The 12,940-nt window shown below is 50.4% G+C and overlaps 1 protein-coding gene across 4 annotated transcripts in view; it reads left to right on the top strand.

Annotated features, from left to right (window-relative positions):
* The first annotated feature begins 2,523 nt into the window (after window positions 1-2,523).
* The window catches only part of SH3RF1 (SH3 domain containing ring finger 1), a 159,280-nt gene continuing 148,863 nt past the window's right edge, over window positions 2,524-12,940 (top strand). For 2 of the 4 annotated variants that reach the window (XM_061200790.1, XM_061200795.1), the window contains exons 1-2: window positions 2,525-2,637; window positions 4,033-4,502. In XM_061200790.1, the coding sequence (XP_061056773.1) occupies window positions 4,110-4,502 (393 nt within the window). In that variant the 5' untranslated portion in view covers window positions 2,525-2,637; window positions 4,033-4,109. Of the gene's footprint in view, window positions 2,638-3,581; window positions 3,686-4,032; window positions 4,503-12,940 lie in introns of those variants that run through there. The other 2 variants (XM_061200791.1, XM_061200792.1) reach the window with 2 other exon arrangements.

The raw sequence follows: 12,940 nt of genomic DNA on the forward strand, positions 1-12,940 counted from the left end.
GGGTTGCTGAGAAGATAAATGAGATAGCGTTTAGGGAAGCACTTTGAAGTCTTGGTTGGACAAGGACTGTATAAATCCAAGCTACCATTATCATGTCAGGGTGTGTTTATTTTTCATGTATCTGCTCAAAGTCACAGGGGCCATGAATATATCATGTGTACATTCTTTCCTTCAGGTTCAGTTCCCAGAAATGGTCAGGTGAACATGTTTTTCTTTCCCCAACTCTCCCTTCAGCTGTAGTATTCTCTCGACAGTATTCTGCAATTATTAGTGTTGTTGAAGACTTTTTAAAGACCCTGAGAAGAAAGGATTTTGCCCAGTATAACTTTTCCCAGGTAATTCTTGGCTGATAAAGATAATGATGATACCTTCCTTTAAAAGAGATGTACAGGTTACAAAGAACCAGTGCACTGTCTCATAGAAGCCTCAACAACAGTCTAGGAAAGGTATGATTTTTTTCACCATTTGACAGAGGAAAGATGGCTCAAGAAGTTCAAGTAATTTGCCTAAAACTTCATTGTACAGTTGGAGTAATTAAAGCTAATAAAAGAGTTGCATTCTAAAAAATAGAGTGAATGAGCAGCGGGGATGTTGAAAGAACTGAGCCATGTCCCAGGTGACATTCGTCAGAGCTTCTTCCATCCTGGAACCCTGGACGCAGTCTCCAGGTCTTTGATAATGGGTGCGACTAGGCTTTTTCTGGTCTGGAGTTTCAAAAGCTGGACCATTCCACCCAGGACCTTGTGTACTCTTCTCTACATACAAACAAGCAACCAAAATAAGACCAAAATAAAGTAAAATTGTCCCTTGGTCTCCAGAGTCATTACCTGGTTAACTGTCAGCTTTCCCTTGGAGGACACAAAGAGCATTCGGGTTTGCTTGAGGTGACCTGTGAAAGAGGTCCTTGGGATGGTGGGAAGAAAACTGAACTTGGAATCCAGACATGAGGTTGAGTCTTGGTCCAACGTGGCTTATTGTGATGAGTGAACCTATTTGAGTTTTGGTTTTAATAAGTGTAAATGGCATATAATAATGTTTATCTGTTTACTGACTGTGACCTTCCAATCAGCCTCCCCTTCAGGCACGCAGTTGCAGGTGCAGAAGTTTATGGGCTAAGCAGTCACTTTTAGAGTGACTTGTTGGTGGATTACTGGATTAAAAATGCTCTATTCTGATCATTTCTCCCTTTGTCTTTCTCAACTCAAATGCATGTGTATTTGCTCACTTCTTTTTTTTAATCAATATTTTTAAATTGGAGTATAGTTGATTTACAACGTGGTGTTAATTCTCCTGTACAGAAAAGTGATTCAGTTATACATATATATTCTTTTTTCATATTCTTTTCCATTCTGGTTTATCACAGGATATTGAATATAGTTCTCTGTGCTATACAGTAGGACCTTGTTGTTTATCCATTCTCTATATATGTATTTGCTCACTTCTAATGGAGGGGAAGTGGGCTATCCTTTCTGGTACTCATACAGTAGGGCTGTCCACATATTCATCCATTAGCACAAAGCTAAAGAGGGAAGATGGACAGAGTTGCAGTGAGGACTAGATGACCGCATCTCCAGTGTTGAGCAGGTGACTGCACACAGTGAGGGAGAGATAGCTGTAGTGTCACAGCGGTTCCTTACTCAGGTGATTCTCATTTGTCTGCACTGGTTTCGCTGTGGCCCTGGCTGGAGACTAGACGATCATCAACTCCCTCCAAATGGTCAGGCTGGTTAGAGGTCGGCCATTGGTTTCTCGAAAAGGCGTATCTGTCACCCTTTCTCCTTATTTTCTGCACACCTTTGAGGAGGGTATTTGGGAAAACTTTTTGTTATGTTGATGGCAAATGCAAATAAAATGACAATTTTAAGATCAATGACAAAATTTTAACTTGTTTTACCGCTAAACTGAGGCTGAGAAACAAACCCCCAAACCTGTGGACAACGTGTTTTTCCAAAGGACCTTTCGGTTTACAGGTGTGTGCCTGGCTTTACAGGTGTGTGCCTGGCTTTACAGGTGTGTGCGGGGGCCCCCCAGAGGCCGCGGAGCTGGTTCGGGCCACACGGGCCCCGGGCCAGGCTGACCCCCGGGTCCCGGGCGGGTAGGACGGGCCTCCGGGCCGGGCTTCCCGTCGACCCCGCCTTCCGGGTCCTGGGCCGGGTCCCGAGGCTCGCGCCCGGGTCTGTGTCCGGGGTACCTGGTGGCACCCGCTCCTCCTCTGCGGGCAGCGCGTCCCCACTCGGCCGTCCTCCCAGCCTCGGCGGCGGCCGCTCAGGTCCCCTTCCCCGTGCCCCCGGGACCTAACCTGGACCCCGGCAGCGCCCGGGCGCGGGAGGCGGGCGCCTGGCCTCCCCCGCCCGTCCTCCTCCTCCTCCTCCTCCTCCTCCTCCTCCGTCTCTGCTCTCCGCCCTCCTCCTCCTCCCCTGCTCCTCCCCCTCCACTCCCCTCCCCCTCCTTTCCCCTCCCCTCCCTCCTCGCCCCTCCCATCCCCTCCCTCCTCGCCCCTCCCCTCCTCCTCCCTCGGGCCCGGCAGGCGGCGGCGGGAGCGCGCAGGCGGCGAGCGGAGTCCGGTGCGGCCGCGGCGTCCGAGGCTGGTGAGCGGGAGAGCGCGGGGCGTGCGGACAAAGAGGGCGCCGCGCGGAGGTAGGACCCGCCCCCGGCCCCGAGTCCCCGGGCCCCCGCCCCCCGGGCCGGGTTGGAGCGGAGCGGGGCGGCCCGGCCCGGGTCACTGCGGCGGCGGCGGCGCGCGCCCGGGCGCACGGCGGGAGGACCTGGCGACGCTGCCTGCGGGCGGTCCTGAGCTCCCGAAACTTCCCGTGGGCGCGGGGCGGCGGCCAGGCGGCGGGGGGACCCACCGGCCCTGCCGGCCCTGGCCCGGGGTCTAGGCGGACGGCCCCCTGCACCAGCCCCGGCGAGCGTCTGCGCGGGCGGCTCCCGGCACCAGCCCCGGGGTGTCTGCGCGGGCGGCTCCCGGCACCAGCCCCGGCGTGTCTGCGCGGGCGGCCCCTGGCCCCTGGCCCCGGCGTCTGCGCGGGCGGCCCCCGCCCCTGGCCGCGGGCGCGTCTACACCGGCGGCCCGGCACCTGGACCGGCGTCCACGCGGGTCCGCAGTACCTGCGGCGAGCAGAGGGGCGGCCCGACCCCGCCCCGCCGTCAGGGGCAGCAGTTCCTGCCGACGTCCACAACGCCACCCGGTTCCCCTGGACACGTCCACACTGAACTGGGGGTAGGGGAGAGCGGTGCAGGCTCTGGTTTGAACGCTTTTTCCTGAATGGCCCCTTTTTCATATTAAGCCCTCGGTTCTCAGTCCAGCATTCCATTCTCAAATTCTTTGGGTGATAATTTTGCCAGATTTTCTGAATGGGATTAACACAGGCTGTTCAGAAATCGTTTCTGAGTTTGGCAACCGCTGCCCTGATGGGTGCTGTTATATTTGAGCTGCTTTCAGGCCCATCTTTAGTGTGTTGTTTAGAATTGTGAACCTTCGTCTCGTTTTGGTTGGGCAGGATTAAACAGTTCTATTTTTAAGAGCACCGAAGAAACATATGTATTTAATATTGGGACCATGTGCCACAGAAATCACATGAGGCGCGGTTTCTTAACCACCAGCGTGGCTTAAATACTGGGAACTTGGTGGGATTGAAAAGGAATTTCAGGTGGAGGAAACGTTCATTTGCCACTTTCACCTCAGGTGAGTTGAGGACTTTACTAAGGCAGCAGATTTCACTTTGAGAGCCGAAGAAATTATGTTCTTATTACGTTTCGTAAATCCTGTTTATGGCAAGAGTCCTGAAGAGTACTTGGTAGCTCTTTCTGCGCACTGAACTAGATATCTTTACGGATTCATTTTGAATTGCTTAGAAAGCCTATTTTGTTTTAAATTGTTGACGCTGGAGTTCAGGCCCCATATTCCAGAGCAAAGCTACTCTCTTCAGAGGCAGCATTTTTGTGTGCCTTTTGCTTCCTGGCTATCCTCTGCACCTTTCCCCCGATGATCATACTTTCCTGTCTTTTCTTCCTCTGCCCCGGTGCCCCCAGAGCAGCGTCTGACATGGGTGTTACATGAGCCACTCTCAGGGCCGCGTGGAGCGTCTCCCTCGGTGAGCTACAGGAAGATGGATGAGTCGGCCCTTCTGGACCTTCTGGAGTGTCCCGTGTGTCTGGAGCGGCTCGATGTCTCTGCCAGGGTCCTGCCTTGTCAGCACACGTTCTGCAAACGGTGTCTGCTGGGCATCGTCGGTTCCCGCAACGAACTCAGATGCCCCGAGTGCCGGACTCTGGTTGGCGCGGGCGTGGAGCAGCTTCCAAGCAATATCCTGCTGGTCAGACTTCTGGACGGCATCAAGCAGAGGCCTTGGAAACCCGGCCCTGCGGGGGGCAGTGGCACCAACTGCACAAACGCCTCGAGGGCTCAGAGCAGCGCTGTGGCCAGTTGTAGCTCGAAAGATCCACCTTGCCCCCAGGGTGGACAGCAGCCTCGGGCGCAAGCCTGGAGCCCCCCGGTGAGGGTGAGTAGCCTGGAGAGGCGGTGCGGTGGGGGACGGGACTGATGGCCAGTGTGTATTCTTTAGTCTTTGGATGTTTTCTAAATCAGCTCATGGCTAAAGAAGTCACGTTACTGGAACAGATAGGAGATTATGCCTTGGGAATTTTTTTCTTTTTGGAATGAGATTGGATATAAATAATTCTTCTTGTTTTTAAAATTCTCTCCCGGATGGTGGGCCTCTATTACGTTTTAAGGTAAATCTTGGGAAACAGTAGCAATTATTCAATGAAATCTAAAATACAGAAGTTTTTTATACCGAGTTTAAAATGGAAATTTGGTGTGGTTTTACCTTTTCGATGGTGTTGGGAGAGCCATGAGTATGTATGTATGTGTGCATATATGTAGACATGTCATAAATATGTGTGTGGGTAGATCACAAGTAGGACGTCGAGCTTTAATTTTTAAGTGGCTTGGAGCCATTCTATTGGTTTTATGAATGCACAGCACAGAATTTTCTGGTTGGAGGAATTCTTAACGAATCATGGCCACAGGTAGCAGAGTTTTGTTGCTGTAGCAACAAAATGTCATTGAGAGCCATGCTAAGACAGCAGAAGATGTAGCTTTATGTTGGGTTTTATAGGGAGTGAAACGAAATGTTTCCATCAGAAAGATTTTTCTTGGGTTTTGGGTTTGGGTTGAAATAATTTGAAGTGAGGCTAAATATCTGGGCAGTTACCACTACTGAAATTTCTAGAAGGTAAGGTACTTTGAAGAAATGTGAATTATGTTGTCTGTGACGCACCCCAGTAAGACATGCTTTTCTCATTTTTGTAAACCTAAAAAGTAGTTAAGGGCATTCAATAATTAAAGCACTTCTATTTTCGTCGGAAGAAGCAATCTTGATAATTGGCCAAACTGAGAGAATCTATTTTTAAAGAACAGTTAATCTGGATGAGAATTCTTTTTTCAAAAATTCGTAGTAAACACTCAAAACTGACTTTTTTCATGTGAGGTAGGAATAACCCTTTGGGATGGCATTAACTAGTGTAAATTCACAGATATGGCTCTCTGGGAGCTGTAGGGAATGACTACCTTCTAAGCATTCCTTTCTTCTCAAGTTCATCTTTTACAAATGATGTATTTACATCACTAGATGTAGAGTACGCAAAGTGTTTTAATTGCTGGAAAATAGTTTTATCCCCAGGCTATCAGGTTTCTTTTGAGTCATATTTAATTTTTTTTTTTTTAAGTTAGTGAGAACTTTGGGTTCTGGAGGTTCTCTTTGCTTATTTGAAGCCCCCTAGTTTTGAAATTGGTCTGCTTATAGGGTTTTCTTAGATTTCCTTCTTTTAATGGAGTTTACACGATTAGTATCTGTGGACTCATGAATATTTCAACCTCAGAACCATCATTTCTGAGACACCCGACCCAGGTCTGCTTCGCTTAATTAGGGGGTAGATTTGCTTCCTTGGAGGGATTTTGTTTCCTTGTTAATTAGACTGGAGAGGCCTAGCTTCTGGCTGTGAATAGAAGTGTCTCAGTTGTTGACACGTTGCCTTACCTGTTGTGAGGAATGTGGTGAATGTTTGATTACTGATAAAAAGGAATTTAAGAAGAGGGCTCAAGCATTCAGCTCAGTGTCCTTTGGATTTTAAGTTTTCTTTCTGATGTGGAAACTGACAGTGTGATGTTGGAATGTTCACTTATTTGAACTGCTAATCTCCCAAAGTTGAGCTTCACGGTTCTTAGGTACATTATTCTGTGATTTTGATGATGTCAGTATTATTATTCTGGCTGATATGATTTTCCTGATTTACTTTATGTTTCTTCTTTGGCATGCGAAAAATTACTTGCCGAGAAGCTCAATTGAGCTTGAGCTTTATGATCTGGATAAAGTAGTTGAGGCCAATAAAAGCAAGAGATGATCATGTCTGTTACTTTTGTGGGGCGGGGGGCACAGAGAGTGGAGGACAAGACAATGAACAAACAAAATTATTCAGTAATGTGGGTTGATGCAGATGCTGTAATTCTTGTCAAAAGCACTTTTTTCCCCCAAGTCTAAAATAATTTCTCATTAGCAATTACTGGTACCTTCTACTTTGAAATATTCAAAACAAGCAGGGCTATACAAACAGCCCAAGGACCTGAAAGATATATACATTTCAGAAAACGCTCCTTTTATTTTTTACTTTATTTTATTTTTAAAATTTATTTATTTTATCGAAGTATGGTTGATTTACAATGTTGTGTTAGTTTCAGGTGTACAGCAAAGTGATTCAGTTATACATATATATATATATATATATATATATATATATATACATTCTTTTTCAGATTCTTTTCCATTATGGTTTATCCTAGGATATTGAATATAGTTCCCTGTGCTCTACAGTAGGACCTTGTTGTTTATCCATTCTATATATAGTAGTTTGCATCTGCGAATCCCAAACTAGAAAATGCTTCTTTTAAAAGTGAGACCCGTGGAGTTGTCAGCCAGCCCCTGGGGTGTCCCCTGAGATGAATGACATCATAAATCCTAGATCCTCAGCTGTTCTGACTCGACCCGGGGGTGTGAGAGCCTGTTCCCACGTGTGGTGGAAGCCAGTGCTGATAGCATGTGGGATGCAGTTCGGTTATTGGTTATGTCCCATGTTCCGTTAGATCGTGGCCATGTGGCTTCCTCATGCGTGTACCTCAGGGACACTGGGTGTTATCAGCAGATACGAACATTTCCAACGTGTGACACACATCTTGTTCCCAGAATTTTAGTGTTTCCTGCCTCATAACGAAGGAGCAAATGGAAGAGTGTTGGATGGCATCACCACTGGAAACCACCAGCTCTTTACTCCAAGTAAAGAATCCCTGCTGGTTTGGCGCCACAGTGGACCAGTGGGGCGAGGTGCAGGGAGCGGGTGGCTGCAGACACTTGCTTCCATGGGCTGAAAAATACCTGCAGAAGGTGGATTTTATATATATAAGTATGTACGGAGTTCGATGTGGACATGTGTGATTAACCCCTGTAGAATTGTGACCTAATGGAATAAATTTCTGCTTCCTAGCTGTGGCTCCACTGGTTCCAGGTCTAATACCTGTGTGTGTATCTGTCTGTCTAGGTGCTGCTACTTCGCTCCCTCAAAGCGAGCATATTCAGCAAACACTGATCACATGACCCCTGATTTACACTAACTTGCACTTCGTGTATTCTTTCCTTTATCTAGCAAATATTTATCAAGCACTTACTAGGTACCAGGCCCTGCCCTAGCTGCTGGATAGATAGTGCTGGGCAAACCAGACTCAGATTCTGCTTATGAACCAGTGTGTCTGGTGGGAGAGACATACCTGTAATAGCATGATAACAGTGCAGGTAGGTCATCACAGGTGCTAAGTGTTAGGCTGGGAGCTGGGGAGATGATAGGCGAGGGCCTGGTTTAGTGCGTGTGTGTCTGTCTGTGTGTCTTCAAAACCTTCTTCAGGCCGAGGCATTTGAACTGAGGTCTTAAGGGTGAAATGGTATTAATTAGTTGAGAGGGGTTGGCGGGAAAAGGGACAGAGTATTCCAGAGGTCCTGACCTACGGCCGGATGAGGCAGAGCTCCCAGGAAGAAACGAGGACAGTGAGTGAGAACAAAGCGAGGGACGGGCTGGTGACCTAAGACGAGGCCTGTGGTGCAGCACTGGGCCGGGAGCCACCCAGGACCGCGCAGCCACACTGGTCAGTGCCCTGCCCGTGGGGCCAGAAGGAAGGGTCCTTGGGACTGAGATGACCACCGGGCTCAGCACAGAAGTGGTTGGAGCGTGCCTCAGGGGCCTGGGAGACGGGGAAAGAAAAGGGGCACAGGGGAGCTTTCCTCCCTGCTGCTTTCACTTCTCCATAGTGCCAGCTCCCTCTCTCCCTGCAGCTGACTGTTAGCGGCTGAAACGTGTCCCCCCAGGCTCATAGGTTGAAGTCCTGTCCCCCAGGTCTTCAGTGTGAGGCTGCGCTCAGGGGTGGCACCTTTGAAGAGGTGCTTAAGGTGAAGGCAGCTTACGCGGGTGGGTCCTAATCCACAGTCTGGCGTCCTCCTAAGAGGGGATCAGGACGCAGAGCCAGGTAGAGGGGAGACGCAGTGGGAACACGGCCGGCCCCCTTCACGCCGAGGAGAGAGGCCTCGCGGGGAGCCAGCCCCGCCGACACCTTGGTCTCAGGCGCACAGCCTCCAGAATGATGAGATAAACGCCTGTTTTTTAGCCGGCCGGCCTGTGCAGCCCCAGTGCCGCCCGTGGATGGGCTCCTGCGGGTCAGCCCCGCGTGGCCTTGGTCCCCTCGGTCCCCTGCGCGCTGGCGGGGCTGGTCCTACAGGCCTGCGGGAGGGCGGGGATCAGGCCTCCGCGCCCTTGGATGATGAGTCACCTCGAGTGGACCTTCAGTCCCTGCCAGCCCCGCCGGTGGAGCCTGGCCGGCTGGACTGGCGGGGTCCAGGAGTGGGAGGAGGGCGGGGGGGGGGGGGAGGGGGAAGGGGGCGGGGGAGGGGTGACGCCGCTGGGCGGGGCATTGGTCGAGCGCACGTGTCCGGGAGAGTGCGCGTTTAGCGGAGGCCGAGCACGCAAGAAACAGCAAGCAAGGCAGCAGGTGGTGAGGCCCCGACCTGTGCGGTGAGGTACGGGATTGTGCCTGTGATGAGGGTCGTGGAGGAGGTGGGCGAGAGTGGGCAGGACCCGCTCCCCCTGGCCAGGGGGTGGCTGTCACGGCGCAGCGGGGACCATCCCTCCTGGACCTAAGAAGCAAGACTTCCAGGTAGTGGTTTGGACCGAGGGAGAGGTTTTGATGTTTCCCAGTGGTCGAGTCTAAGTAGAAAAAGGTGTTTGTTTTTGCCAAACACTGTGTTGCAGATATTCTTGACCTCTTCTTCTTTATTCATCGTGTCATCCTTGACCCCTGCTCAGCCCTCCTGTACCTCAGCCCTGACCGCTCCCGTGTTCCTGAGTCAGGCCTGCATCGAGGCGCAGGGCTGGGATGGGCAGGGAGCCTGTGTACAACAGGAAATGCTGAATGAGTCTTCTTTTATCACATTTGTGTCGTCTGACTGTTACCGTGTAAATCTCAAACAACCCTCTGCAGCTAAGGAGTATTGTTATTTAAAAAATGTTCAAAATGTAAATTGCAAAATGAGTTCCTAAAAACATTCTGGCTATAAAAAAGTTCACCACTTTGGAAGTATAATGTGTGTCCTTCTGTATCTCTTCTTATGTGTTTATATGTGTATGCATCTGCTTGTTTTGATTCTTGACATAAGTGGGATTCCATACTCTGCATATCTGATAACTAGAATATATCTGGGAAATCTTGTCATGGCTGAGCCCATACACCTACCTCGTTAAAAAGAAAACACCTGTGTATTGAGGTGTACTGTACATGCGGAAGAGTGCACGAATTGTGAGTGCACAACTCACTGAATTATCATGCTCCATGCTTCTTAAATGACTGTATACTGTTTTTCTCTCCATTTAAAAAATTAAAGGTAATATGTGCTCATAGTAAGAGATTTGTGGTAGAGAAGGATGTAAAGGGGAAAATCAAGGCTTCTAATCTGTCTGTCCCTAATCTCCAGAGGTGACCACTGTGCAGAGGTTTTTTTCGTGTGTTTTTCCCCCCAGGAAAAAACTGAATAGAAATAGGATCGTGTTATACGTGCTATTCTGCAATTTGAGGTTTTCTCTGAAATGGCATCTCTCTCAGAGCTTCCCGTCTGCTCTCATTGCTGGTCAGGAAGGCATCCTCGTGTTATGGACGTGGGAAGGGTGGCTGGAGAGGCCCAGAGACTCGTGCGAGGCCCCCCGCTGTCAGGAGGGAGCCGGCCACCACCCCAGGCCTGTCTGCTCCCCGCTTCGTCCCCTTAACCGTGTCCCCTCGCCCTCGCGCTGCTGCGGCCCTGGAAGCTTTCCTCAGTGTAACTCGCGGGGCTCCTTTCACCTCACCGTCCCTGGTGCCTGTTTTGTTCTGACAAAAAGGGGCAGGCGGACCCCGTGCCATGGTGGTAGGTGGGCCCAGCCCTTCCCCGGTGTGGCTGGCGGGGGGTGGAGGTCCGGGTTGTGTCGGCCGCTGCTCGGCCGCTCTGGGCTCCGTTTCTTCACGGAAACGCAGAACCGAGGGCCCGAAGCTCCACACGGGGCCCGGGGCCAGGATTGCTGAGTTTGGTTCACCTGTGACTCTTGAGAACCTTCGTGGTGCCTGGCTCACAGGACACACTCAGGAGAGGTTTGTTGAATGTGTATTAGTTTCCTGTGGCCGCTGTAACGAAGCACCCCCGGGCGGTGGTTGAGAACAACACAAGTTCTGGGGCCAGAGTCTGAAATCCAGGTGTCGGCAGAGCTGTGGCCTCCGCTGGCTTCTGGGGGCTCCCGGCACACCCCGCTGTCCTCGGCTTGTGGACGCACCCCTCCCGTCCCCGTCTCCTCTTCACAGGGCCTTCTGCCCGTGTGTCTGTGTCCCCGTCTCCCCCAACAGCCCGGCGGGCGCGGGGTGCACGGTATCGGGGGTCGCGTGTGCCCCCGGTGGAGACACTGCACGCCGCGCCCAGGATGGCGAAGACTCGGGTGCCGCTCGGGCGTGGGTCAGGCGGGCTCTCCGCAGCAGCACAGCGTCCTGGGGTAGACACCTTACACTCGAAGCAGCCTTGCTGCTGAGGCACCCTCACTGTGGAACTCAGGCTTCATCCTCCCGAGCTTTTGTCATGAAGACTGCGTATATCTCCTCACTTTTTTCTAAACTTCAGAGACTTCTGAGAGCGGTGACGCTAAAGAGAGAAGCTGTGAGCTCCAAGCACCCTGTGTGCGGCCCCGCCGTGCTTGCCCTTGGCCGAGCCCGTGCCCCGTCCGGAGGATGGAGTGCTGGCCTCTTGAAGGCTGGCAGACGTGCCGCTGCAGACACAGCTGCTTCAAGGACGGCCCGTGAGTGGGCTCGTCCAGGTAGTGGGGAAGGGGATGGAGGTGCCGGTCCACGTGGTTGGCGGTAGCAGTTAAGTAGTAGATGATTTGTCTTGTGGAACGTGGAAGAAGGCAGCAGTAAGCAGGCTGTGCAAGTGAATTACGTTGCAGTAAACACAGTGCAGAAAGGCAAGGCCTGTCAAGTTTGAACTTTCTTCTCTTAGCCTAAGGAAGTAAAAATTCCTCCAAGTATTTTTTGCAAGGACAGAAATCCTTTCGAAACACTGTATGTTCACTGTTTATAATTCAGCAATGAACGAACAGGGGTGAATTTTCATTATTTTAAAATGTAGTGAGAACTGCCCAGGATGAAATGTGGGTTTGCTGTAGGGACTCCATCCCTGGGTGTAATTCAGGTGAAGGACCCCCCGCCGTCCCCACAAATAATCCAGCAGCGACGGAGCAGAACCTCAGTGTGGGTACCAGCAGCCCTGGCATCGGTGTAAGGTTCCTGGAAGGGTGTTTGGACACCAAGGATGAAAGGGTGAACATTAGATTTCTTACGAGGGGATTAAATTCCTGTAGAGCTAAAAATCTTCTAACACTCTTCATTATATAACTGCTTGGTTTTTAAACATATATCTTTAAAGAACTTTAAAAGTTCTTTAACACGTTAAACACATAGATTAAACAATGTATGCAATAAATGGAACCTCAGACCTTAAATTTTTATTTGCTCAGCTCATTCGAAGGACATTAGTTAGCAGATGTCTCAGTTTTTTTCTCCCATGGTTGAGTTTGTGTTTTAAACACGCTCTTTGATATATTATTTCCGGCATTTCATATGTTTTTAACCTTTTCTCCCCCGCAGCTGAGCACAGTTGAAATGCTTAAGTCTTTCAGGCTAAACATGTTTGCCATTTTTGGTCAGTCTAATTACTTTCGTTCCGTATTACGTATTTCATAGTACGTAATACTATTAGCATTTTCATTTTTCTATTTTCTACTTATTTTTAGGACAAGTCCAAAATATTAGAAGATACGGAAACCCCAAACTCTTGTCATACAAAGGTAGTGATTTTGTTGAAACCGAAGTGTTAGTTGAAGGTCATCATCAGGTGACAGTGTGAAATATTTACAAAGCCCAAGAAAGCCCAGCTGTGGCACCAAAAGCTCTGGTCTCGCTGAACGAGGTGCGAGAACGTAGGAAGTGTGACTTGAGGACCGCTTGCGTGGTGGTGAAGTGATGGAGCCCTGGTGTTAGTCCTGGCCTGGTGACTTGCAGCCAGTGATTTCTGTTCCATAGGCAGGCGTTTCCTCTTCTCTAAAACGAGGGGTTTCTGTATCTGAGTTCCTGTGCGGCCCTGAAAATTTTGGCACGATTGCCCAAGCCAAGGCCAGCTCCGGCCGTGAGCATTTAGGACAGACTGAGGCTGGCGTCTGGGTATCGTCTTGGTGCGGTGACGTGAAAGGGGCCTCAGAGTCACCCCGGGACACCGGCATCTCCTCGGTGTCCCCTGGAGGCCCCGCCTGCCACAGGGACCTTCAGACAGACGGT

The sequence above is a fragment of the Eubalaena glacialis genome, chromosome 9 (genome assembly GCF_028564815.1).
Source record: "Eubalaena glacialis isolate mEubGla1 chromosome 9, mEubGla1.1.hap2.+ XY, whole genome shotgun sequence".
Lineage (NCBI taxonomy): Eukaryota > Metazoa > Chordata > Mammalia > Artiodactyla > Balaenidae > Eubalaena > Eubalaena glacialis.